Below are 22,373 nucleotides of genomic sequence, written 5' to 3' on the forward strand. Positions count from 1 at the left end.
GATCAAGGCCCAGTCTTTAGTGTAACCTTCTTTCTCTCCATCATTATCTCCCCTTGCAGTCTGGCATCTGTCTCATAAGCCCATAACCTTGGAGTTATCCTCAATTTATCGCTCTCTTTAAACCCACGTATTCAGTCTGTCACCACATCCTGTCACTTCAACCTTCACAACAACATCGCTAAAATCCACCCTTACCTCTCCCATCCAGACTATCACGTTAATCCACGCGCTTATCCTATCCCGCCTTTATTACCGTATCAGCCTCCTTGCTGACCTTCCTGCCTTCTCTCTCTTCCCACTAGTCTGTACTTCACTCTGCTGCCCAGATCATTTTTCTACCAAAACGTTCAGCCCATGTTTCCCCACTCCGCAAGAACCTCCAGTGGTTGCCCAGCCGCCTCCACATCAAATAGAAACTCCTCACCATTGGCTTTAAAACACTCAATCATCTTGCCCCCTCCTACCCCACCTCACTGCTCTGCTCCTATGACCCAACCCACACGCTTCACTCCTCTAATGCTAACCTACTCACTGTTCCTCGATCTCATATATCTCACTTCCTACCTCATGTCCTGCTCTGTCCTGGCACGCCCTCCCTCTTCATATCTAAGAGACGATCACTCTCCCCACCTTCCGAGTTTTTTTATGACATGCGTTCAACACTTAATATGTGCTAGGCACTGTACTAAGCACTGGGGTGGATAAAAGTTAATCGAGTTGGATACAGTCCCTGTCCCACATGCGACTCTCACTCTTAATCCCCTTTTTACAGAGGAGGTAACTGAGACACGGAGATGTGAGTGACTTGCCCAGGGTCACACAGCAGACAAGTGGGGGAGCCAGAATTAGAACCCAGTTCATTCTGACTCCCAGGCCCATGCCCTATCCACTAGGCCACACTGTTTCTCAGTGGAAAGCCCTCATGTGGTTTTGCATGGCATCCTGCCTCACCAAGCTACCCACCAAAGAACTGTAGCATGCCTAACACATCCTGAAGTGAAGGAGGCCACTCAAGAACGAACTTTGGGATTCTAAATCGTAAAACTTTGGGATTCTAAATCCTAATGACTTTACTGGCATAAATAGCCATCAGCAGCTCTCAGCACAGTGTCAGTCAACCCTTACATCCTCCCAACTACCACCTCAGGACTACTTATGCAGTAACAACCACCCACTAACACTTTAGTAACTAGTGATTTACAGATTCTGTTATACAAGTACTTTTCCAGGTATCCATCACTAGTCTCTTCCTCCTATCTACAAATGATTTTGTGTCTGTCTTCCCCCATTAGACTGTGAGATCCTTAAGGGCAAGGATCATGTCCTGTATTGTAATAATAATAATATCTTTATTAAGTGCCTACAAGATGCTAAAAGTTAGAACAAAAACAAGATTCTGAGAGCAGACACTGTTCCTGTCCCACACAGGGTTCATGAACTATCTTATCCCCGTTTTACCGATGAGGAATCTGAGGCCCAGAGAGATTAAGTGATATATCCAAGTTCACACAGTAGGCTGGTGGTGGAGCTGAGACTCAAACCTGTGTCTCTTGACTCTCTGTCCTGCATCCTTTCCTCTAGGACTCGCTATACTCTCCAAAGTGCTTAGGGTAGTGCTCTGCACACAGCAGGCACCCAATAAATATTATTGGTCCATTGATTGTTACTGCTGACCAGATTTGTTTGCTAATTTCATGTGTCTGAAAGCCTCTCGGGGGGCAGATTTACAGGCTCCTTAGCCCTGTGAAACCATTTTTTGTAATTCTTCCCTAGTGTTATGTAGGCTGCAAAATTGGTGTTTTTTTCTCTTCGTGTATTTTATTGCCCAAACATAATTACTGGAGCTAATTCTGTGCTGACTGCAGAATGTTGGGGGTTTTTTTGTTTGTTTGTTTTAATATTTATAAACCATCGACAGTGGCCTGGGCCCAATTTGAACACACACTCCCACACCACGGTCCTTCTCTTCTAAGATCTTACATTCCATGTTCTCATGACATGACATGAAGCTAAATAAAAGCACCAGTGGCCAGGGACCATTTCTTCAGGTTAGTTTTAGATAGGGACTCCACAATAACACAGTCCATAGAGCCCGGTTCCCTGTGTCACTAGAAATGGGAAATCCCCCTGTTTCTGGCTCACTTAGCACTAGGGGTTCCCAGAGGAATCCCAGAGCCCCTGGGTTCTACAGCAGGAAGTATTCTAACAGGCTTGCCCTCATCTTGATTTTTCATTTCCTTTTCCCTTCTTGTGGTTATTTTGCTTGTTGGGGGTGTTGGGGATGTGTAGTTTTGATTTTGCCCTGTTTATGTTTTTCATTTTATTGAGATAGCTTTGAAGTGATTCCCACATGGAAGAGCGATGGCTAGACAGAGGCTTGAGGGATGCAAGGGTCTTCATGCCATAAATTGGAAGGAATGATAAGATTTGGGAAAGCTGTTCCAGAAAGTAGGAGTTGAGATGTGTGGCTTCCTATCGCATCTCCAGGTGGTAGGAATCAGTGCCATATTTTGGTTCTGGGGCAGGTGTCAGGAGGAGAGGCCCTGTGGGATAGACCCCAGGTTTCTGCCACACAAACCTTCCCCTTGCAAAACAAGCTGGAATGACATCCACTTTCAGCCAGGAACAAAGACATCCCGAAAAAAAATACAGGCTCGAATGGACTTTATTTGCTCCATCAGAACAAATCATTTCCTTCAGTGGTCTCATTCAGGTTATAAGCTCCTCTAGTGCCATATAATTTTTCTAAAATATCATTCTTCACATGCCTCCCCTCTCCGCATCAAGCAGAAACTCCTAACCATGGCTTTTTAGGCACTCAATCAGCTCTCTCCCAAATTTACCCATACTCTTTTCCCAATACAACCCAGTCCACACACCTTTAGCTCTTCTAATGCCAACCTATTCACTGTGCCTCACTCTTATGCCTCTCACCATGGACCCCTTGCCTATGCCCTCTCTCTCACCTGGAACTTCCTCATCCTTCAAAACTGGCAGACCACTGCTCTCCCCATATTCAAAATCTTGCTAAAATCAGAATTCCTCCAAGACTTCCCTGACTAATTGTTCATCTCCCCATCCTATTTCCCACCCTCTAATACATCCCCTATGCTCTTGAGCCTTCACTCCCCAAGCATTTAAGTTCTAATAATAATAATGATGGTATTTATTAAGAGCTTACTATGTGCCAAGCACTGTTCTAAGCACTGGAGTAGATACACGGTAATCAGGTTGTCCCACGTGGGGCTCACAGTCTTAATCCCCGTTTTACAGATGAGATAATTGAGGCACAGCGAAGTTAAGCGTAGTAAAGCCTGGAGTAGAACCCCGGACTTCTGACTCCGAGACCAATGAGTTTCCACTAGACCACTCTACTTCTCATTTTCACTTCATTATCCAAATCATTGTCTTGTCCATTCATCTTCCCGGCTGATTTCTACCATGTATTTTGCTTTCCTCCCTCACTCTGGGGTTAGTGGCATGTAGAAGTAATTGAAGAGAAGTTAGAAGGATGGAAATGATCTCAGGTCAATCAATCAAATTTTTCGAGTGCTTACAGTGTGCCGGGCACTTTACCAAGCACGTGGGAGAGTACAGTATAACAGAGTCGGTAAATTCATTGCCTGTCCACAGTGAGCTTTGCAGCGACTGAGGCAAGACTCCTTTAAAATCATGTTAATTCATGATGAACCCCTTAAAAGAGAACTGAATTTTTCTCCTGTTTCCAATTGTCTTTTGGAGAGCTGCTAGATTGTTAAATCAAAACACCCTGAGGAGTGAATGATTGGTAATTTTAAAATGAGAATTTTTTTGACAAAAATTGAAACGTCCACAGATGAAACTCACTGATGATATCAAGTGGGTCTTGTTCTATGTCTTTACATTTAAAAACTCATTCACCTGTGAGAATAATCTGTGGGACTACATGGCTCAGTTCAGTGTGTGCCAGAAAATTACTTTCTTTCTCTTTATATTGGTTTGATTTATAATTGAATCTTGATGCATGATTCCATCATCCTGTAATTCATTCATTCTCTCCAGGAAGACTAACGCGGCTAAAGAAATCTTGTTTGTGATAGTAATCGTCGATACAGCAGAAAGCATCCTCCAGAAAGAGAAAAAAAAAACCTCAAGAACTACATCTTGCAATCAGCTTAAATTAGTGAAGTTGATTTGTTTTCACTGAAAGCCTGTTTGTATCTCCTTCCTAGATGTTTATACTTCTGTCAGTAAACTTTTATAACCTCATACTTTTGTAGACAAGATTTGTGTCAGCACCTTACTGAAAGTGTTGCTAAAGCTTTTGGCTCACATATGGTGGGACAGCATTGATGATAGGAGTGCTGGGCTGGAAGGGTAATATTTGCTCAGGAAAGATAGGCAGGAAAAAAGGAAGGTGGTGTGTTTGGTGCCCTAGTGGAGAGCATGGCTTAGAGGGAAAACCACGGGCCTGGGAGCCAGAGGACCTGGGATCTAATCTCAATTCAACTCTGTACCTATTGTGTGATCTTGAGCAAGTCACTCAACTTCTTTGTGCCTCAATTACCTCATCTGTAGAGTGGCAATTCAGTATATGTTTCCCCTTTCAACTTAGATTGTGAGTCCTGTGTAGGACAGGGACTGTGTCTGACCTTTTCTTATATCTTCCCCAGCACTTAGAACAGTGCTCAGTGCTTAGAACAGTGCTTGGCACATAGTCAGTACTTAATGAATACCATTATTATTATTATCATCATTAATATTGTTATTATTATTATTATTATCCAGAAAACAGAGCTAAACAGAAAATGTGTGTCTTATTTATATCGATGCCTGTTTACCTGTTTTCATGTCTGTCTTCCCCCTTCTAGACTGTAAGCCCTGTGTGGGCAGGGATTGTCTCTATTGCTGAATTGTACTTTTCAAGCGCTTAATGCAGTGTTCTGCACACAGTAAATGCTCAATTAATATGATTGAATGAATGAATGAAAAGAAGGATGGTATCATTGGAATAGACTCTTCTCGACCTCCAAACTAGAGTAAGTTGGTGAGACTTTCTTGGAGTAAGGCAGCATTAGAAGTAGCATAGACACTGGCCTTGGAGTCAGAGGAACTTGAGTTCTAGTCCCAGCTCCTCCACTATTCTGCTCTGGGACCTTGGGCAAGTCACTTCACTTCTCTGTGCCTCAGTCACTTCATCTGTAAAACGGAGATTAAGACTGTGAGCCCCATATGGGACAGGGACTGTTTCCAACATGATTAACTTTTATCTACCCAGTCTAAATACAGTGTCTGGCACTTAGTAAGCACTTAACAAATACCATAAAATTAAAAAAAGGCACCAAAGCATCCTCTGGACCTAATCGGTGCCGAGGGGAACTTTAATGGCCAGTGAATATGCTGGGAAATCAATTTAGCATGCCAGACATCATAAAACCAGTGGGTCCTGAGGACAGTTCCTGGCTTAGGAATCCACCAGTGCAGATGCCCCTCTTGACTTGATTCTAGGGCCAATCGATGGCCCTTTTGTCCCATCCATTTCCAGGCAGCAGAGCCCACGGCCCACGTGCTACCCTGGAACCTGGTTGAAATCCTTTCCTGCCCTGCCTCAGCCTGTCTGAAGGAGCCTAATCAAATGTGGACCACTTGGCCCAAACCTCATTACCTGAGCCAGTTCTGGTCTAAAGGTATTTGAATGTGTGGCTTCCCAGGGTATCTTGCACCAGTGTACAATTACTCAAAATATCAATCAGTCAATCAGTTGGTGTCATCTGTTGAGCACTTACTGTTTGTGCAGAGCACTAATAAACACTTGAGAGAGTACAGTACAATACAACTGGTAGTTATGATCCCTGACGGAGCTTACATATCAAGGTTTTTCCACTTTTTTAAAAAATTCCCCAATCCATTCCCAGTTCCCATCATTCCATCCCAAACAAAGAGCTTTGCTTGACAGTCATTCTTTTGCCTCACTGTAGGAACTGGAGCTGAGGGCCACTCACCATGGAGATGGTAGCTCAAGCCGTGGGAGAGGATGAACCCCCGAGAGAATGAGTGTATAGCAAAAAGGGGAGAGGACCCAGAACCGAGCAAAGTGAGGGGTTGAGAGGTGGAATTTCCCTGAAAAGATTCTTCTCCCTCTGTCCTGGGAGGTTCTGATAGTCATGAAGGAACTGGAGTCGGGAGTTAGGTTGGAACTGGGACCAACATGGGGTGCCCCCCAAGCTACTTTTTTCTTTTAATATTGTATTTGTTAAATGCTTACTAATGCCAGGTAGATAGATAATCGGTTTCGGCACAGTCCCTAACCCACACAGGGCTCACAGTCTTAATCCCTATTTTACAGATGAAGTAATTGAGGCCCAGATGAATTAAATGACTTGTCCAAGGTCCCACAGCAGGCAAATGGCAGAGCTAGAATTAGAACCCAGGTCCTTTGACTCCCAGACCCGTAATATTTCTAATAGACCATGCTGCATTCTCATTAGCACTCCAGCTAACAGCTAAAACTGCCCACCTCCCCAAAGGATCCCCAAAGTAGGAGCCATTCCAGTCGAAAAGAGATTCTTTCCCGTACCCCTTCTCTCCTCAGATTCCTACAGAGGCAGCTATGTCTCTTCCAGCATCAATCCCAGGATTTCCTGTGACCTACCAAAGAGGCCCTGACCCAGCAGCCCATCTGCAATGCCAAAGTTTGGGCTGTTTCAGTTATTTGCATGAAAGTATTGATTGCTAGTGGATGATTAGCCCTTAGTGTATGTACTACTATTATTAATAATGATGATAATTAATATTATTAATGATTGATAACAATAATTGTGTTATATGAGGTTTACTGTGAGTCAAGCCCTGAACTAAGTGCTAGTATAGATACAGTAGAAGCATATCAGAAACGGTCTCTATGTCACATGGGGTTCAGAGACAAGGGGTAGGGAGACCACGCAGCTTCTCCCCATTTTTATAAAAGAAAAAATTAAAGCACAGAGAAGTAAAATAACTTGCCTAAGGTCACACAGCGGGCAGATGAGGGAGCTGGAATTAGAACTCAGGTCTTCCGACTTCCAGGCCCATGCTTTTCCTACTAGGCCATTTCTCACACCTTCTTTTGTCTCTCCCAAGTCCCAGAACCACCTTTACTGTTGATTGCATAGCAGGAATATATAGGCCTTGTGGTCTGGCCTTAAATTAGAGTTCCTAAAGGATACAAGTCAAGTACACTCAAACCCTCCTCAATGCAGTATTCACCCTCAGGCCTTAAAAGCTATGGCAGGTTCCCCCTGCCTCACGCAAGACTGTGAGCTCCATGGGGAACAGAGACTGTGTCCAACCTGATGATCTTGTACCTATCTCAGTGCTTAGCATAGTGTTTGGCACATTATTATTATTATTATCATTAGGTCAGGAGAAAAGGGTAATTCATTCATTCAATAGAATTTATTGAGCGCTTACTATGTGCAAAGCACCGTACTAAGCACTTGGAATGTACAATATGGCAACAGATAGATACAATCCCTGCCCATTGATGGGATTACAGTCTAATCGGGGGAGACAGACGGACAAAAACAAGACAACTTAATCACAATAAATAGAATCAAGGGGATGTACACCTCTTTAACAAAATAAATAGGGTAATAAAAATATATACAAATGAGCACAGTGCTGAGGGGAGGGGAAGGGATCCCAGGTATACTCCTACAATTATAGGACATGCCAAGAAGCCCCCAAGAGGCTCTACAGAAGAGTGGAGGAGTAGAAGTTCTTACCATTTAGGGGGAGGGAAGGGAGATTGAAGGGGGTTTCCTAAAGTTCCCTCTCCCTTCCTAAATAATGAGAAAGCTCTCACAGGTTCAGGGACGTGAAGGGTTCCCACCGTGTGAGAAGATCCAAGATAGTGTAGGGAATTACAAGATGGTGGCAGTGCCATTTTGGATTATCTCATCAGGGCATGGTATGTTTCCAGTTTGGCAGGCACCCAAACATGTCCAAGGGAAGCAAAAATGATGTATTTGGAAAATGAATATTGTATGAATAACAACTGTCCTCTACCCCATTCCTATACCTTTATAGTAATCAGGTATGCCATTTCACCTAAACATCAACGTTTTTATATACTTCCCACCCAAGGAGGGGAAGAAGCTCTGTTTTAGAAAATGCCTCTTAGCTTGAGTATTTAACAGGATCCTGAACCCAAGTTCTCATAGATGAAAACTATGTTCTGTCCTCATTGTTCATTGAAATCTGAGGTTCTGCCTCTTGCAGCCTAGTTGCCCTTGAAAAAATCCTCCAATTCCTGATCTCCTACCACAGCCCAGCCCACACAGTTCACTCTTCTAATACCTATGTACTCACTGTACTTGGATCTCATCTTTCTTTCTGCTGACTCCCTTGCCCCACCTTCCCTCTGGCCTGGAATTCTGACAGACCACTACTCTCCCCCACCTTCAAAGCCCTTCTAAAGTCATATCTCCTCCTCGAGGCCTTCCCTGACTGAGCCCTCTCATCGCCTATTCTCTCTCCCTTCTGTGTCACCTTTGCACTTGAGTCTGTACGTCCATAGCACTTTGCTTCTTACCTCACCCCGATGGCACTTATGTACATATCCGTCTGTAATTTATTTTAATGTCTGTCTCTCTGTAAGTTCCTTATGGGCAGCAACCATGTACTCGCCCAAGCGATTAGTACAGTGCTGTGCACGAGGTAAATGTTCAGTAAATGCCATAAATCGATGGATCAGTCAATCATCAGATTTGCAAAAGATATTCAAGTCGTGGAAGAAGCCCTCAGTGAGGACATGGGTTTGTTATTCCCATTTTATCTGTAACACACAGAGAAGACAGAGAGAACAGTAGAAAAGAGTGGTGAAAAAATAGATGTGTAGACCCTTGAAGTAAGAAAAGGTGCTAAGATTTGGGGATCTCAAAGGAAGGCATTGATAGGAGTAAGGTAAAGGAGCAAACGGTCTGGATGATTGGAATAGGAAATTCCAGGGAAATCCCGGATTAGTCCATAAGCTCTGCAGGCTGCTCCACTGTCAGAGTGAAACAGAGGCAAAAGGCTGTTAAAGATGAGCTTCTCCCCTCCCATTGAGACTTTCTGAGGGGTTTTGTTTGTTTTTTTTTCTGGGATTTCTGTATAGTATTCAAAACTAAAAAACCTTTCATTGGCAAATAGCAACCCAAATCATCAATGGTATTTATTGAGCACTTACTATGTGCAGAACAAATGATTTTTCCAATGAAATAGGTAAATTATCTTCAAAGTGTTTGTATTAGTGTTTTCTTTTAAAAAAACTATTTTGGTTTTGTTTTTTTACATTTGGATCCCTACAAGAGTAATTATCTACCCATATTTTTTTTACCCCAAAACCTCACGTGACATAAAAGATCAACTCAGAACAATAGCAACTTTCCAAACTAGTAAATATTTTGCCTTAATTTCTGGTGCTACAAAGGAAAAATTTATCTGATTTCGTGTTTCACCACAAACCTCAGTTCTAAATTTTCACACCATGTAGTGTGAAAAGATGACTTAGGTTGTCTGTCCCCAAATCTATTTTTTCAAAGAGTTATTCATTTTATGTAAAAGTACAGTATATAGTCATGTATTTATTTTCTAAAATGGACAAATAGTTTTGAGTGTGTGTTGGCAAAGTAATAAAAAGTTCAACAGTGTCACCTTGAATGCAAATCTCAGTTTAGTAGTTATAGTCAATTATAATTGCTTACTGAGGCAACCCTGTCACTAAACACAACTCTAATGCTGACCGTACCGCCTACTGTAATTTATTTTTTTGCAAAGTTATCATATAACTACACTGGTGATAATCTTTTCTGCCTTCAGTGCTTTTCCACTTTTCATCATAATATCAGATGCGGAAGAGTAATTAAAAAGCAGGACTTAATTTCTAAAGGGTACTATTTTAGTCCCTGAATCTTCTTTTGTTTTTGTTTTCTATGATGACCTTTACAATATCTTTCAAGCACATTTCATAATTATTATAGTTTATAATTATAATATTATCATTCAAATCTCCTTCTTTATTTTTGACCATTGTAAATGGCTGTGCTCCATAATTCCTCAGTACCGCAAATGATAAGATCCCTGGAGAGAAAAAAGAGAAAGAAGGTGATAGACACATTCTAAAAAGACATGATCATTTATTTGTAAAATTTGGCAATTTTAACCACTGTGGGTGACAAAAGATGTATGAGTAAGGAAAAGGACAGAGTATAGTACTAACTTCCAGAGTTTAGAAAACTTATTGCTGTTTTTATTTTAATAGTCCAAATCCCAATTAGTCCATAGATTTTTATTTTTGATTCATTATTATTCTTTTCTCCTCCTCTTGGTAATTTACACAGAAGTTGCTCTGCATTGCCTTACAACCTGAGGGGAGGGGAAAGAAGGCGAACATGCTCATTCGGCTGTTATGAAAGCGCGATCAAGCTATTATTTAAGGCCTTTATTGAGGTGTGTTTATACTTTGTAGTTTTATAAATAAGCCCAAGGGCTCCTTCTTAGTTGTCACATTCCTCCTTGAATCTTGTATTCTGTCTGTCTCATCCTATCCGACGGGAGAATTGATGCCGCTCTAATCCCTGGAAGTTTGGAACTAATGAACTAACTGCTGAGCTGCCGCCATGGAGCGTGGTCCCAAACTATACTGTACTTCACACTCGATTTATTCTCCAGATGGCGAGACTGAGCCACCCTGCCGGGAGGGACCACCTCTTCCACTGGAGTGTAAAAGTGGACGGATGTTGTTTTCTTTGCAGATTTGATCATTCAGAGCTAGAAACTCGCAAGGATGATTAGTTATTAGCTTTAATGGGTGCCAATTGAACCAACTGCATGCAGATTTTCTTCTTTAATTTCAGTGTCTGCGGGTCTTAGGGACTGTTGCTTGATCTGCCCGGCTACGTCACTGAAGTCCTTCTCTTTCTGGAGTGACAGGAATCCGTGGCCCCTGAAATCAGAGTTCGCCTTGTTCTCTCACTCAGCCAGAGCCAGATATTACTGAGGATTTGGAACTTGGACGTGTTTACTGGCCTCGCTTCCTCCCTAGAGAGAACAGAGCGAAGAGGATGAGTAAAACTTGTAACTTGGATGCACATCCCTCTTCCACTGGGTGCTCTGGGTTCACCTCTCGCTTGCTTGATCAGTTCCATTTCTCATTACCTCATCACTGAAGACCGTTTCCCCACTCTCTTAAGAGATGGAAGGTGTCGATTCTAGCGAGGAGCCTCTAGTTCCACCATTCCATCTCTGCCAACCCAGAGACCTCATCAAACCTCTTGAGCGTAGCGTTCTACATCGAGTGCGGCACCTGTGGGCCAGGAACATGTCTACCAACTCTGTTATATTGTACTCTCCCAAGTGCTTAGTACAGTGCTCTGCACACAGTAAGCGCTCAATACATACAATTGATTGATTGCGACCCTGGCCTGGTAAAAACGATTCAAGCCCTTATTTTCCCTGTTTTAAAAACCGAGACAGGTGATACTCAGAAAACGTAGGCCTGGCTTTCTCCAGGGATGAGCCTCACGATCGGCTTCCTCCTTTTTCCTTCGCGACCTGTGCCGCTTCCGATTGGGCGCAGGGTGATCCTGTCTGGAGGAGGCTGGCTGCAGGGCCCTGGCTGGAGAGAGCTACACTGCTCCACAGCTGGTCATGCCCCTAACTGTCAGCATTGTAGTCTGGAGACCAGAGGGACCAATGGATCTCACTGAGAGAGACAGGGGCCAACAGAATCCATGTGTTTGGGGATGGGTTTTTTTCATCGTCGAGTGAAAGGAGGCTTCCCTGGCTGAGGCAGCTAGAACTAAAACTTAATTGTTCTCAGAATCTGAATCTCTCCTCAACCCAACAGATGGCCTGGGTGTGTTTGCAAGCACAGTAACATATTTCACCATTAAAATACCAAAAGGAAAAATCCCAACATGCTTGCCGGTTGCTGTAAATTCAGTGAAGTGGTTGGATATTTTGGGATACATACCAGAGGGACACACACTTAGTTTATGTAAATTGCGGCAAGCAACAGCCTGTTAATATGGATGTTGTATGGAAATACACCTAAAAAGACATAATCTGTTTTTGTGGCGAGGCGAGGGATGGGATGAGAATGGACGAGATTGTTTTCAGCGTGGGCCAGAAAGTTCTAAGAATCTGCTGTGTGTGCAGGGGGCTCGTTGTTGCAATCTGAAAGCTACTAATCGGATTAGATCATTTTTCTTTAATGTGCCCCAATTTGGAATTGTGTACTACATTTGCAGCCAATTTTGCAAGGTCTTAATTTTACTAAGCAAACCACAATGTGCGTAAACCGTGGCAATCCGACAGCAGTTGAGATCATAAATCGGCCTGGAGCTTGAGCTTTGAACTAATAGTGTGCTTCAAATCCAAGTGGAATCTTCGGGCCAACTTAGAAGTCAGCTTCTGTTCCCCATCCCACAATGACAATTTAGCAGGTTGGCATTGGCTTCAAATTCCATCCCACTTAGAGCGGTTTGCTGTTTTGGAAAGAAGTGGAGGTATTTACAGCTTGCTGCACCAGCCCAGCTGGAATCACCAACTAGTGCCTGTTTGGGGCTCCTGTATTCTTAACAGCTACGGTCTTCTCTTTGCAGTGCTGCTGCTTGATCTACATTTTATTGAGTTGACCTTTGAACTGGCACTTTTTATCATATACCATATAGGATTGACCATGTGAAAGAAAGAGAACAGGATTCAACTGAGGGCCAGGTGTCGGAGCTTTGGGGGCAAAGGGAAGAAGCCGTCCGTAGCCCCGGGCTGTTTGATTTAAAGTTCCATTCACTTTCTGCTTCCCTTATTCCTTCCCTTTAGCTGGTGAGAGCCATCCCTTGCCTGTCTAAACTTTGCCTAATTACTGGCAGCCTCCCTCGGTAGTGCAAATCAGAACACCTCCAACTGGTCTTAGAGTCCCTATTCTGAACCGAGCTGATGACTGTAGGCTACTGTTTCCTCACACAGTTTAACTCAGACCACATTTGGAGGGAACCCTCACTCCCACTCACAATCTGAAACTTGTATCCATCTGGTTTAAATCTACTGTTGTATGTTGCCCCACTGATGCTTATTAGCCTGGGTATCAGGTTTGATAACTCTTTTCTCCTTGGTTTGTCTCTTTCCCAGCTAGGTATTTTTGTTGAAATGACTGTATATCGTTGTTTTCCTTTTTTTTCTTTTTCATCTTAACCCAAACAAAAACACATTCAATCAGGCAGAAGCTTTAAAGTTTTATTAGTATCATAAAACGCTTCCCAAATGAAGCTAGTTTGTGTAAGTGTTCATTCTGACAATGAGAATTTGAGAAGGGCTGTCAGCAAGTGGCGGGAATTTGGTTTTGAAACTGAAATGGGCAAGCATTTGTGAAAACCCCAAGTGTTGGCTTTTTACTCTCCCATGCAGGCAATAAAAAGTGTTTCATTTTAGAAAATTCTTCTGGAGTCAACTTATCTTCTACAGAAGATTATTCAAACATGTTAACTATTTTGTGGAATTTGTGACCCTAGGGAGGAAAATACATTTTACCCATTTTTTTCTTGGGGTTTCTTTTGAATATGGGTCAGGTTCAATATTGCTTTCCTGTGATTGAGTTGGGTGTAGTGTATGGTGTCCACAGAATAGATTGGCAGCTAATCTCTGTTACATAATATAACTGTTTTTTTCATTTCTTTCAACTGAGCAGCAAGATTCCACTCAGTTGAAAAAAATGGTTAGTAATAAAAGGAGAATATGGGAAAGAAGAAGAAACAAGGTATCCATTCATTCAGTCGTATTTTTCGAGTGCTTACTGTGTGCAGAGCACTGTATTAAGCACTTAATCAAATGTCACTGTGCTACTAGCCAGAAAGGAGGTAGCCAGATTCTTAGAGCTAGGCCGCAGATGTTATCTTTTCATCTGGAAGGTAATAAAACTATTTTAAGGTGGGGGGCGGTGAGCGGGAGAGCAGGGAAGGGAGATGTGTTACAGACTCAAGGGTCTTGAAAGGTTGGCTCTCGCCCCCATTTTAGAGTGAAATATTTATCCAGTCAATTGGATGGTTTTTCATAGATACCAAGAGAGTTTTTCAGACTCTGACCCTCTGGTTTTTCATCCACATCATTCCTTAGAAATTTGCTGTCAATGGCAAGGAAGTTTAGAAATTGTTTGTATTTTGTTTCCACTCACAGACCGAAGCCCGCCTGAGGGTGGTGAAAACCCTTGAAGAGTTTGATTTCGGCCCAACTGAAAAGTGTGTGAGAATTAATTCAGTATCCAGTGGCCTTGCTGAGTCAGATCTAGAAGTCCTTCTTCAATCCAGAACCCTGCCTTCTAGCTTGATGTTGCCAAAGGTGGAAAATCCTGATGAAGTCAGATGGGTGAGTGGCCGGTGACCCGTTATCACCCAAGATCCTGGTGGAAATAAGATCCATCAGTCCCTCTCGTTCTGCCACAGACGCCAAAGGGACAGGAACACTGAAGCAGTAGGAGGAACATGGGATACTTTTGTTAAAACACACCGGCTGGGCTTATTCTCAGATTTGGCTATGGCAGATTCAGTTTTCCTCAGGAGAAACACTTGGTCCGGGCTTTCCAACTTCTAATCAGATTTGGGTTTTGGTGGGAATACATCTCAATAGTCCTCACAGTAGCGGCAGATCGGTCCCCCGAAACCAACTTGGCGGAGAATCGGAGCCTTTCTTGCTCTCTGCCAGACCCTAACCCTTCCCTGCCACCTGAAAGACCAGCTACGTAAATGGGTTTTACAAAGATGCATTTGGAGCCGTAGATGGCAAGAGCACGTTAGCCACATATGAAAAAATGAGAATAAAAAGGAAAGGAAAAGGTCACTCCTCAGGGCAACCAGAGGAATAAACAGGAAGCTTTTAACTAGTGTTTTTAATTAGCGCAGATATTATTTCCTGGACCGTTTTCCCATTCTTTCTTTTTAATTGCTGACAGGTGTGTTTGTGTTTCATGACTGACTTTTCAGCCAATAAAAACTTGAAATGGAAAATGGTTGGCATGTCAAATTACTTAAGAAAACTTTGAAATAGGCCTAATTATACTATAATTGTTTTAATTGTTAATAGGGAGTAGATTTTTGTTTAGGGGTCCCATTATTTCTGTAAATCTCTGCTGAAGGATATAACAGTTCATAATACAACCCTGGATTTTCCAAGCCTCAAGTGCAGAGAGCATCTGAAACAAGAGGGGTGATAAAGGTAGTTGTTTGGAAGGTTGTTTTCATGGTCTCGTGGTCTTACTAAGACAGCCTAGATCACATCAAGGCGGCAGCACACGTGATTCCAGCGAGGCAAATGGAGTAGAACTCCAACCCTCCCTTTCAGTGCACCTCAAAATTTCAGCTTCTCGGTGAAGATCCCCCCAAAAGATGAGTGAATCAATTGGAGTTTGCTGCTGCCCCAAGCATTTTGTAGTTTGGGAACATTTGTGAGGGCCAATCCCCACAACCCAACACGTTCTGGGTGGAGAAAAAAAATCCCAGGACACATTCCCTCCTGATTTTCCCGGCCAATTTCCGGGCACAGGAGGTTTGAAGACAACTCCCAAACCCCAGCCCCAGCTCTCATCTTATTGCTCCTTCTTCCCCAGGACCGAACCCTTTCCTTCGTAGATTGCACTGATATGTAGAACGATGAGGTTGGCTGCTTTTTTAATGAGATTCCTAGTCTAACAGAAGTCTTTTTACTGTTTATTTTCTCTCCTCGTTTTTATTTATGTGAACCATAAAACCCAGAGGCTGATGCACAGCTAAAGATGGGCTTACTTGTTTTCTTTTGTGTGAGAATCTCTTGCTTCCCTTTTGTCCCTACTATGGGTACTTGTTTGACTGGCATGGCTTATTGGACTATAACAAGCGTAACTCTCCCTCTTTTGTTGTGGGACAATTCTCCCACAAATCCTGAACAGTGTGCATTCTTCCCAACACACTATTGGGTGTGCACTGGAATTGAAAGAATTGCTGAGGCCTGCTACTTCATCTCCTCCCCAATCTCTTTGTGATTTTTTTCCCCCTTCTTTCCCTCCTCCCCACCCTCTTCCCCGGCCACCTGACTGAAATGAACACTTTACCAGGCCGGAAACATTTAATCGTCTCCTTTAGAAAAAATTAATTGAAACTTCTCCACTAGTTACCTTTTGTGTTAGTACTTAGGGCATTTTTTTTTTTAAGAAAGGGGGTGGAGGAGGAGGAGGAGGATGGGCAACAATATTTAATTAAAAATGCCCCTTTGGGCTTCAAGACAAAAGGTAGTGCTGATATTTTGTCATTGAACAGAGACTATATTGTGAATTGTCTGTTCTTTTTAAAGTGTGAGTGTGGCGATTAAAAGTCTCGCCTCAGATCGGAGGCAATTAACATTTCTGATTTTTCAAAAACGAGGGGGAAAAATATGCCAGCACATTCTTAACACTGACGCCACAGTGAACGAACGTTTGCTAGCTGACTTGCGGGGCTGGCCATCTGATTGACATGGTACTGCCTGTTTACAGGGAACTTTTCTTGGGCCTTCTAGGCTCACCCGCTTGAAGAATTGGTGTTTTTTGGTTTATGCTGGGCATTTTAGTCGAATTTTCCCATCTGGGAATGCCAGCGGAGGTAGTGTGTGGGGATGAGGAAGAGCAGGAGGGTGATGCCTTGAGAGGTTGCCGGAAAAGGAAGGAGGATGGGGTCTAGGAATAATTCTTCATTACTGAAAGCTGTGATTTATTTTAGCTTAATTGTAAAGTTACTGCAAATTGCTCAAAAGCTTTTTAAAGATTGCAGTGATTAGATTTTTTTCTTTTAGTGGGGGCCGGGAGAGAAGGGGGAGAAGCTAAAAGGGGAAATAACACCTCTAATCCAGCTTCTGGTAAATAGGCTGCCAGCTTTTAAAATGAGTTTCCTTTCTATTAGTCAGAATATTATGCTAAGCCTTAAGCATTAGTTTTTTATGTTGCCATAGCAGCCTTATTCCTGCAGGGTTGTGACCTGTGATGATTACAGTACAAAGCTTATAGGGTCTTGAAACCCCCTTTGAAGATGAAAAGTCTTTGATGGTTTATATTTATGCAAATCTCTTAGATATGATTTACCCAACTGAGACTGAATGGAGAGATGATTAAAATTCCCTTTTCCTTTGATATCCATTAATGGTTGAATATTCCTTAAATTTAAAATGGACATATATGTTATTTTTGTCTCTATTTATGAAAAATATCTTTATCGTACCTGTGATTTTTTTTAATCTCTCCACAAGTGATTAGATCTAGATAGACATAATAGATTTACAATTTAGGGTCTTTTTTTTTTCTTTTGAAAAGGGGGGAGAAAAATCTGTGCAAGAGCTTTTGTATGTTTCCAGATGATAGATTTTGGAATTTGGGCTACCCCACTGTCAGCTCAGAGCTAGCTGTGAACTGGTCTCATGGAAAAAATTGGAAAGCTTTGGTCTTCAAAGAATTAAACTTCCTTTTTAAGGCCTTCCTAGGTAAGCTAAAAATTATGAAGAAAAGCCTCCTGAACAAAGGCAAATGGTGCTGTAATGAATAATATGGATGCCATTTAGAAGACTCTGCTGAATAGGGACAGTGATGTCAGTGTTGGGTATGAAACAAAAAAACAATGGCAGGTAGAGCTATACTGCATTGTTTTAAGGGTCTTCTGATTTGCATTTAGCTAAGTGAGGGTGAGAGGTGTTAAGCAAATATTTTTGCAAGAGAGCCTTTAAGCTTCATGATGTGCTGCCGGAATTCCAAATTGTAGGCCTCAGAAGTTACATTTGGGTTTTTATTATTGTTGTTTTTTTTTCTTTTTGGGCCAGGGGTGGGGGGGGCAGGGGGCAGGTGGCAGTCATATGGAGGAAATGTTTTCATTTCATTTTCTTTCAGGAAAGGGTCTGACAGTCAAATGAAAGATTTCTGTGGTTGTTGCCTGATGACAAGGAAAAGTTTATAGATTAATTTTTCTCTAACCATCACTGTTCCCATTTTAGTTCACAGACAAATTTGTACACCACTTAAAAGGCCGAGTACTTGTAGAACCAATGAATTTAATCCCTTTTGTGGAAACTGCAATGGGTTTGCTCAATTTCAAGGTAAGGCAATCCTAGTTATGGTTTCGGAGACAGTGTTTTATAAATCACCTTGCAGAGGAGTTTATTCCAGTGATAATTTTTTGAAATTTTTATTTTCTGTTTACAATTTACATTATTTGAATCATTATAATTGGTTTTTAATTATCCTGCTTGTAAATCATCTTTCACATCTCATATTTCAACATCTCTTTGCCCAAAAAAATTTTCACTAAGCTAGGTTAGTCGTCTGGTGTTTACATAGGAGAGTGTACGTGTAGTTTACAAGTATGTATGCTAATTTGTCAAGTGAGGACAGGAAATATTTTTCAGCATATATATTTTGAAGTGGTCTCTACACCAAAAGTTATCAGAAACGTAGAGAATTGCCCTTTTTAATTCTCTGCCTTTCCTAGTCATAAGCAGCCATTTCATTATTTTTTCTCTTAACCAACAAATAATTTTGGAATTGTCCTAAATGTGCACACAATTTAACCAGTTCATGTCACCTAATCGGAATTTCTAGCCCAGGTTTTTGAAGGACTGAAGAGAAAGAAATCAGTAATGACAAAGGGGCATGGGGAGGAAATGAGGGCACATGTTGCAGTCGCATCAGAAAAGGCTTTAAAAAAAAGTTTCAGGCTATTGGAAAATGGGTGTAATGGATGTTGTGCCGATGTTTCAGGAACTGCCGAGATGCCTTGTGAGAGGGTGTTTCAATAGTCAAACCCTAAATTCTTGTAACACACCTTGATATCTTTGAAGAGAATCAGAGGGCTGCCAAAAAAATGGAATCATACCTAGTATCAGTCTTCAATGGGAGATTTCATTTTCAAGCTGTTTTGTAGACTTTTGAACCTATAAATTTTTCAGTAACCCAGCCAATAACTCCTGAATCTCCTGAAGTATTTCAGTTGTACAGAATAATTCTTCCCCCCCTCCACATCTCACAGGAGCGTTGAAGAGGAGTGGTTGTGACCATATTTGTTTCTATAAATATGGTCTCATATACATGAATAACATAAACTATCAATCTTTACATTAAAACAATTGTAAAAGCATATTGCTCAAGAACAATAATAATTTTTACATGACTTGTTGCATTTTGACTTTTAGTTCTTGAGTAATAAGTACATTTTTTTAGGTTACTCAAGTAAGAAAATATGCATCCTGGCCTGTTTATTTCACTCTCTCTCTGGTTCGGGTGAGGTTACATTGATCTTTCATATGCATAAAAAAGGGGCATTATTTTAGGAAAAATTTGAATTAACTCCTAGGGCACAAAAGAAAGGTTTTTCATAAATTTACCCTGCAATTTTGAAAATCAAATATTGAATGTTAAAGAAAATACTTAATACACACATTAACTATTTTGTATAGCGATCTTAATAATATTGACTATATTTCACTTGAGAGAATCTTGATTGTTTCAGCCAAAAGATAAACTTTAATAAGGAAATGTTATCAAGGTCTATTATATGGTTTTCAACCGTGCCTGCATTTCAGCACTTCAGAACATGACTTTGCTGTTCTCTTTTTCAGGCAGTTTGTGAAGAAACCTTGGAGAAAGGATCCCAAGTCGGTCTTCATTTAGATGCCGTAGTGTTTGGAGGCGAAGATTTTCGGGCCAGTATAGGTTACACATAGTCAACTCTGTATTTAATTTAAATGTTTCTAAAGGGACTTTTCCTATGAAAAACCTTCACAGTCACTGATTTTCCTGTCCCAATAATAGAGTTAAAAGAACTGCAGTCATCCTTACCGCTTGAGCCCTTTTTATCTGCACCTCTCACCTGCCATCTTTCTCCCTGACTTTTTGCCCTGGTCCCCTGGGAGCTTTAGGGCCGTTATTTCGGGGCTGCTAAAGCACTGGAATTTCTCCGTTCATAGAGAAAACAATTATATTTTTTAACAGCCAGTTAAATTACCAAGATAGATTTAGTTCACACAAATTGTTGATGCAAACAAATTGTCAGTTCATCTGCACAGTCTCTTAGAGACAGGAACATTAAAATTTTGGTTTTCCCATTTGTTTGGGAATGTTATATATGCTAAGAATGTTGATTATTTAAGCATCTATCAAATTCAGACATATTTGAGGATTTTAAACTCCTGTAATTTTTCTTTTATAAATGTATTTCTTGCTGTGTCTGAGGTAATGTATGAGAACGATTATTGCGTGAGAACAAGCAATCTTGAAGTTGTCCTAAAAAAATTTTTAAAGAATTGTCCTTTCCTACACATTTTACTTCTACAGGGTAGTTTGGATCTGTATACAAACCTATGTGGCCATTTATGATATATTTATGAAGTGAACCATTTTCAGAGTCAGTTAAAATGGCAAGTAGTGAGAAGGGTTCATCTAGACAGTTTTACAGGGACCCTCTGAACAGTAACAGTAGGAAAGAAGCAAACAGAAAGTGGTTTTGAATACATTGTTCATAATAGAATATTGTTTAGTGGACATCCCGATGCCACCTAGGAAAAAGTCGAGGTGCCTCTCTAAAAAAGAAAGGCACATTCAAAATTTTCCATCTAAGAGCTAAAGCTTAAACGTTTGGTGTAGAACATCAGTTGTGACAGGAATTGCTACCAAAGAATGTGTAATTCTGCTCTCTGTGAGTTTTTAACCATTTCCTTGAAAGGTAGCATGGCTACCTGCATAATGCTTTGCACAGGGCCTGCTTTTCTGGACCTCTCTAAAGTAAAAAATATATATATAATCTGTGATCTGTGACCTTGTTTACCTTAATTTTATCACCTGAGACCATTTTAACCTCGGTGGCAATAATAGCCGTTAACAATTCTGCCATACAAACTATAGAGGGGTTTATACAGACGTGAAACTGAACTGATTCTTCCTTTCAAATCCCTCTAATGATTTAATTCTTTCAGCATCCCCTTTGTCGTTTTCTAAAATGATTCTTTCACTGGATTGCAAACAGATCCCTAGAGAAACTTTATTTTTTTTTTAGGAATTTTTTCCAAATTTCAATATTTTCATTGATCCAATAACCCTTTTCAGGTGCTACCAGCAGTAAAGAGACTCTGGATATCCTGTATGCCCGGCAAAAGATCATCGTCACAGCCAAAGCCTTTGGCCTGCAGGCTATAGATCTTGTCTATATCGACTTCCAAGATAAAGATGGACTTCGCAGGCAGTCAAGGGAGGGAGCCTCCATGGGTTTCACTGGTACGATATCCTGTCCCATTAATGCCTCTAACAGGCTGTGATGAGTTAGATTTAGCTGAAGCTCCAGAAAATGCAAAATTATCCATTCAATCCTAAATGGACTTTGAACATTCCCCTTTGTGATCTTGCAGATGCATGGAAAGGCCACCATGCTGGTTCAGTGGCCACCACCTATACAGTGTAGAAATGATGATCCTGGGGCTGGGGACAGTCTTGTAAAGCAATCCTTACCTATTACATTCTCCCTCCCTGCAACCCCAAACCTCATTTTCCCTCCTAAAATTTGGTTGGCGTTTTGGTTGGGATCTTCCTCTGCTTTTGCTTTAAGTGGAATTCCTTGGCCGGGGGCGGGCAGCGGGTGGCCTGGGAGGAGAAATTTCCTAGAAATATTATCCGGTGAAATAGCTGCTGTTTTGTGTTATGTTTTTCCCCTCTTTTCACTCCTTTTTCTCATTCCCCCACCTCCCAGCAAGTAAGTGTCTATGCACCTGGCGACACCTATGGGTCCTGGCAAAGCAGCAAACCCAGTAGAATTCTTATAATACAGTACTGTTTTGCTGGCTGATAGCCAGCAGTTGGTAGATCAGATTGCTTGGACACCTCTATTAGCCAGAGAGCTGCCCAAGATGGAGCTTTTGCAATTGAAGTCTATTGTGTGACATCCACACAATGGGACTCTATTTTTAAAGTGCCCCCATCTTTTCTTCCTTTATTTATGTTTGTTGTTGAAGATATTCTTGAAATATAGGCTTTAGATAAAATGTATTCTTTTATTTTTTTTAAAGGGGAGATAGTTTAAAAAGAAGTTTTTCTTCTAGCCATTTTTCATTATAGTTACTAAGAATCCGAGAAAATGCATTTCAGCGGGCAACTGGTTTAACCTGAATTGAAATTTAGAGTCAAGAATTTTAGCATATATAAGCCCAAACATCTTGCATCAACCAAATTTTAAGTCACAGGTGGTCATTTGAATGTGACTTCATACAGTCCTTGTCCAGTGGTCTGAGCCATTGAAGACTGAGGCCAGACCAACTCTCTTGCATTGCAGAAGCAGCTTGGCGTAGTGGATAGAACATGGGCCTGGGAGTCAGAAGGTCATGGGTTTTAATCCCGGCTCCTCCAT

General features: G+C 41.5%; 1 protein-coding gene across 3 annotated transcripts in view; it reads left to right on the forward strand.

The window, feature by feature from the left end:
• The window catches only part of CLYBL (citramalyl-CoA lyase), a 95,702-nt gene that overhangs the window by 53,153 nt on the left and 20,176 nt on the right, over positions 1-22,373 (forward strand). For all 3 annotated transcript variants that reach the window (XM_007671996.3, XM_007671990.2, XM_007671981.2), the window contains exons 3-6: positions 14,173-14,361; positions 17,980-18,081; positions 19,600-19,693; positions 21,083-21,250. In XM_007671996.3, the coding sequence (XP_007670186.1) occupies positions 14,173-14,361; positions 17,980-18,081; positions 19,600-19,693; positions 21,083-21,250 (553 nt within the window). The remainder of the gene's footprint in view (positions 1-14,172; positions 14,362-17,979; positions 18,082-19,599; positions 19,694-21,082; positions 21,251-22,373) is intronic.

This window comes from Ornithorhynchus anatinus, chromosome 10 (assembly GCF_004115215.2).
Source record: "Ornithorhynchus anatinus isolate Pmale09 chromosome 10, mOrnAna1.pri.v4, whole genome shotgun sequence".
Taxonomy (NCBI): Eukaryota; Metazoa; Chordata; class Mammalia; order Monotremata; family Ornithorhynchidae; genus Ornithorhynchus; species Ornithorhynchus anatinus.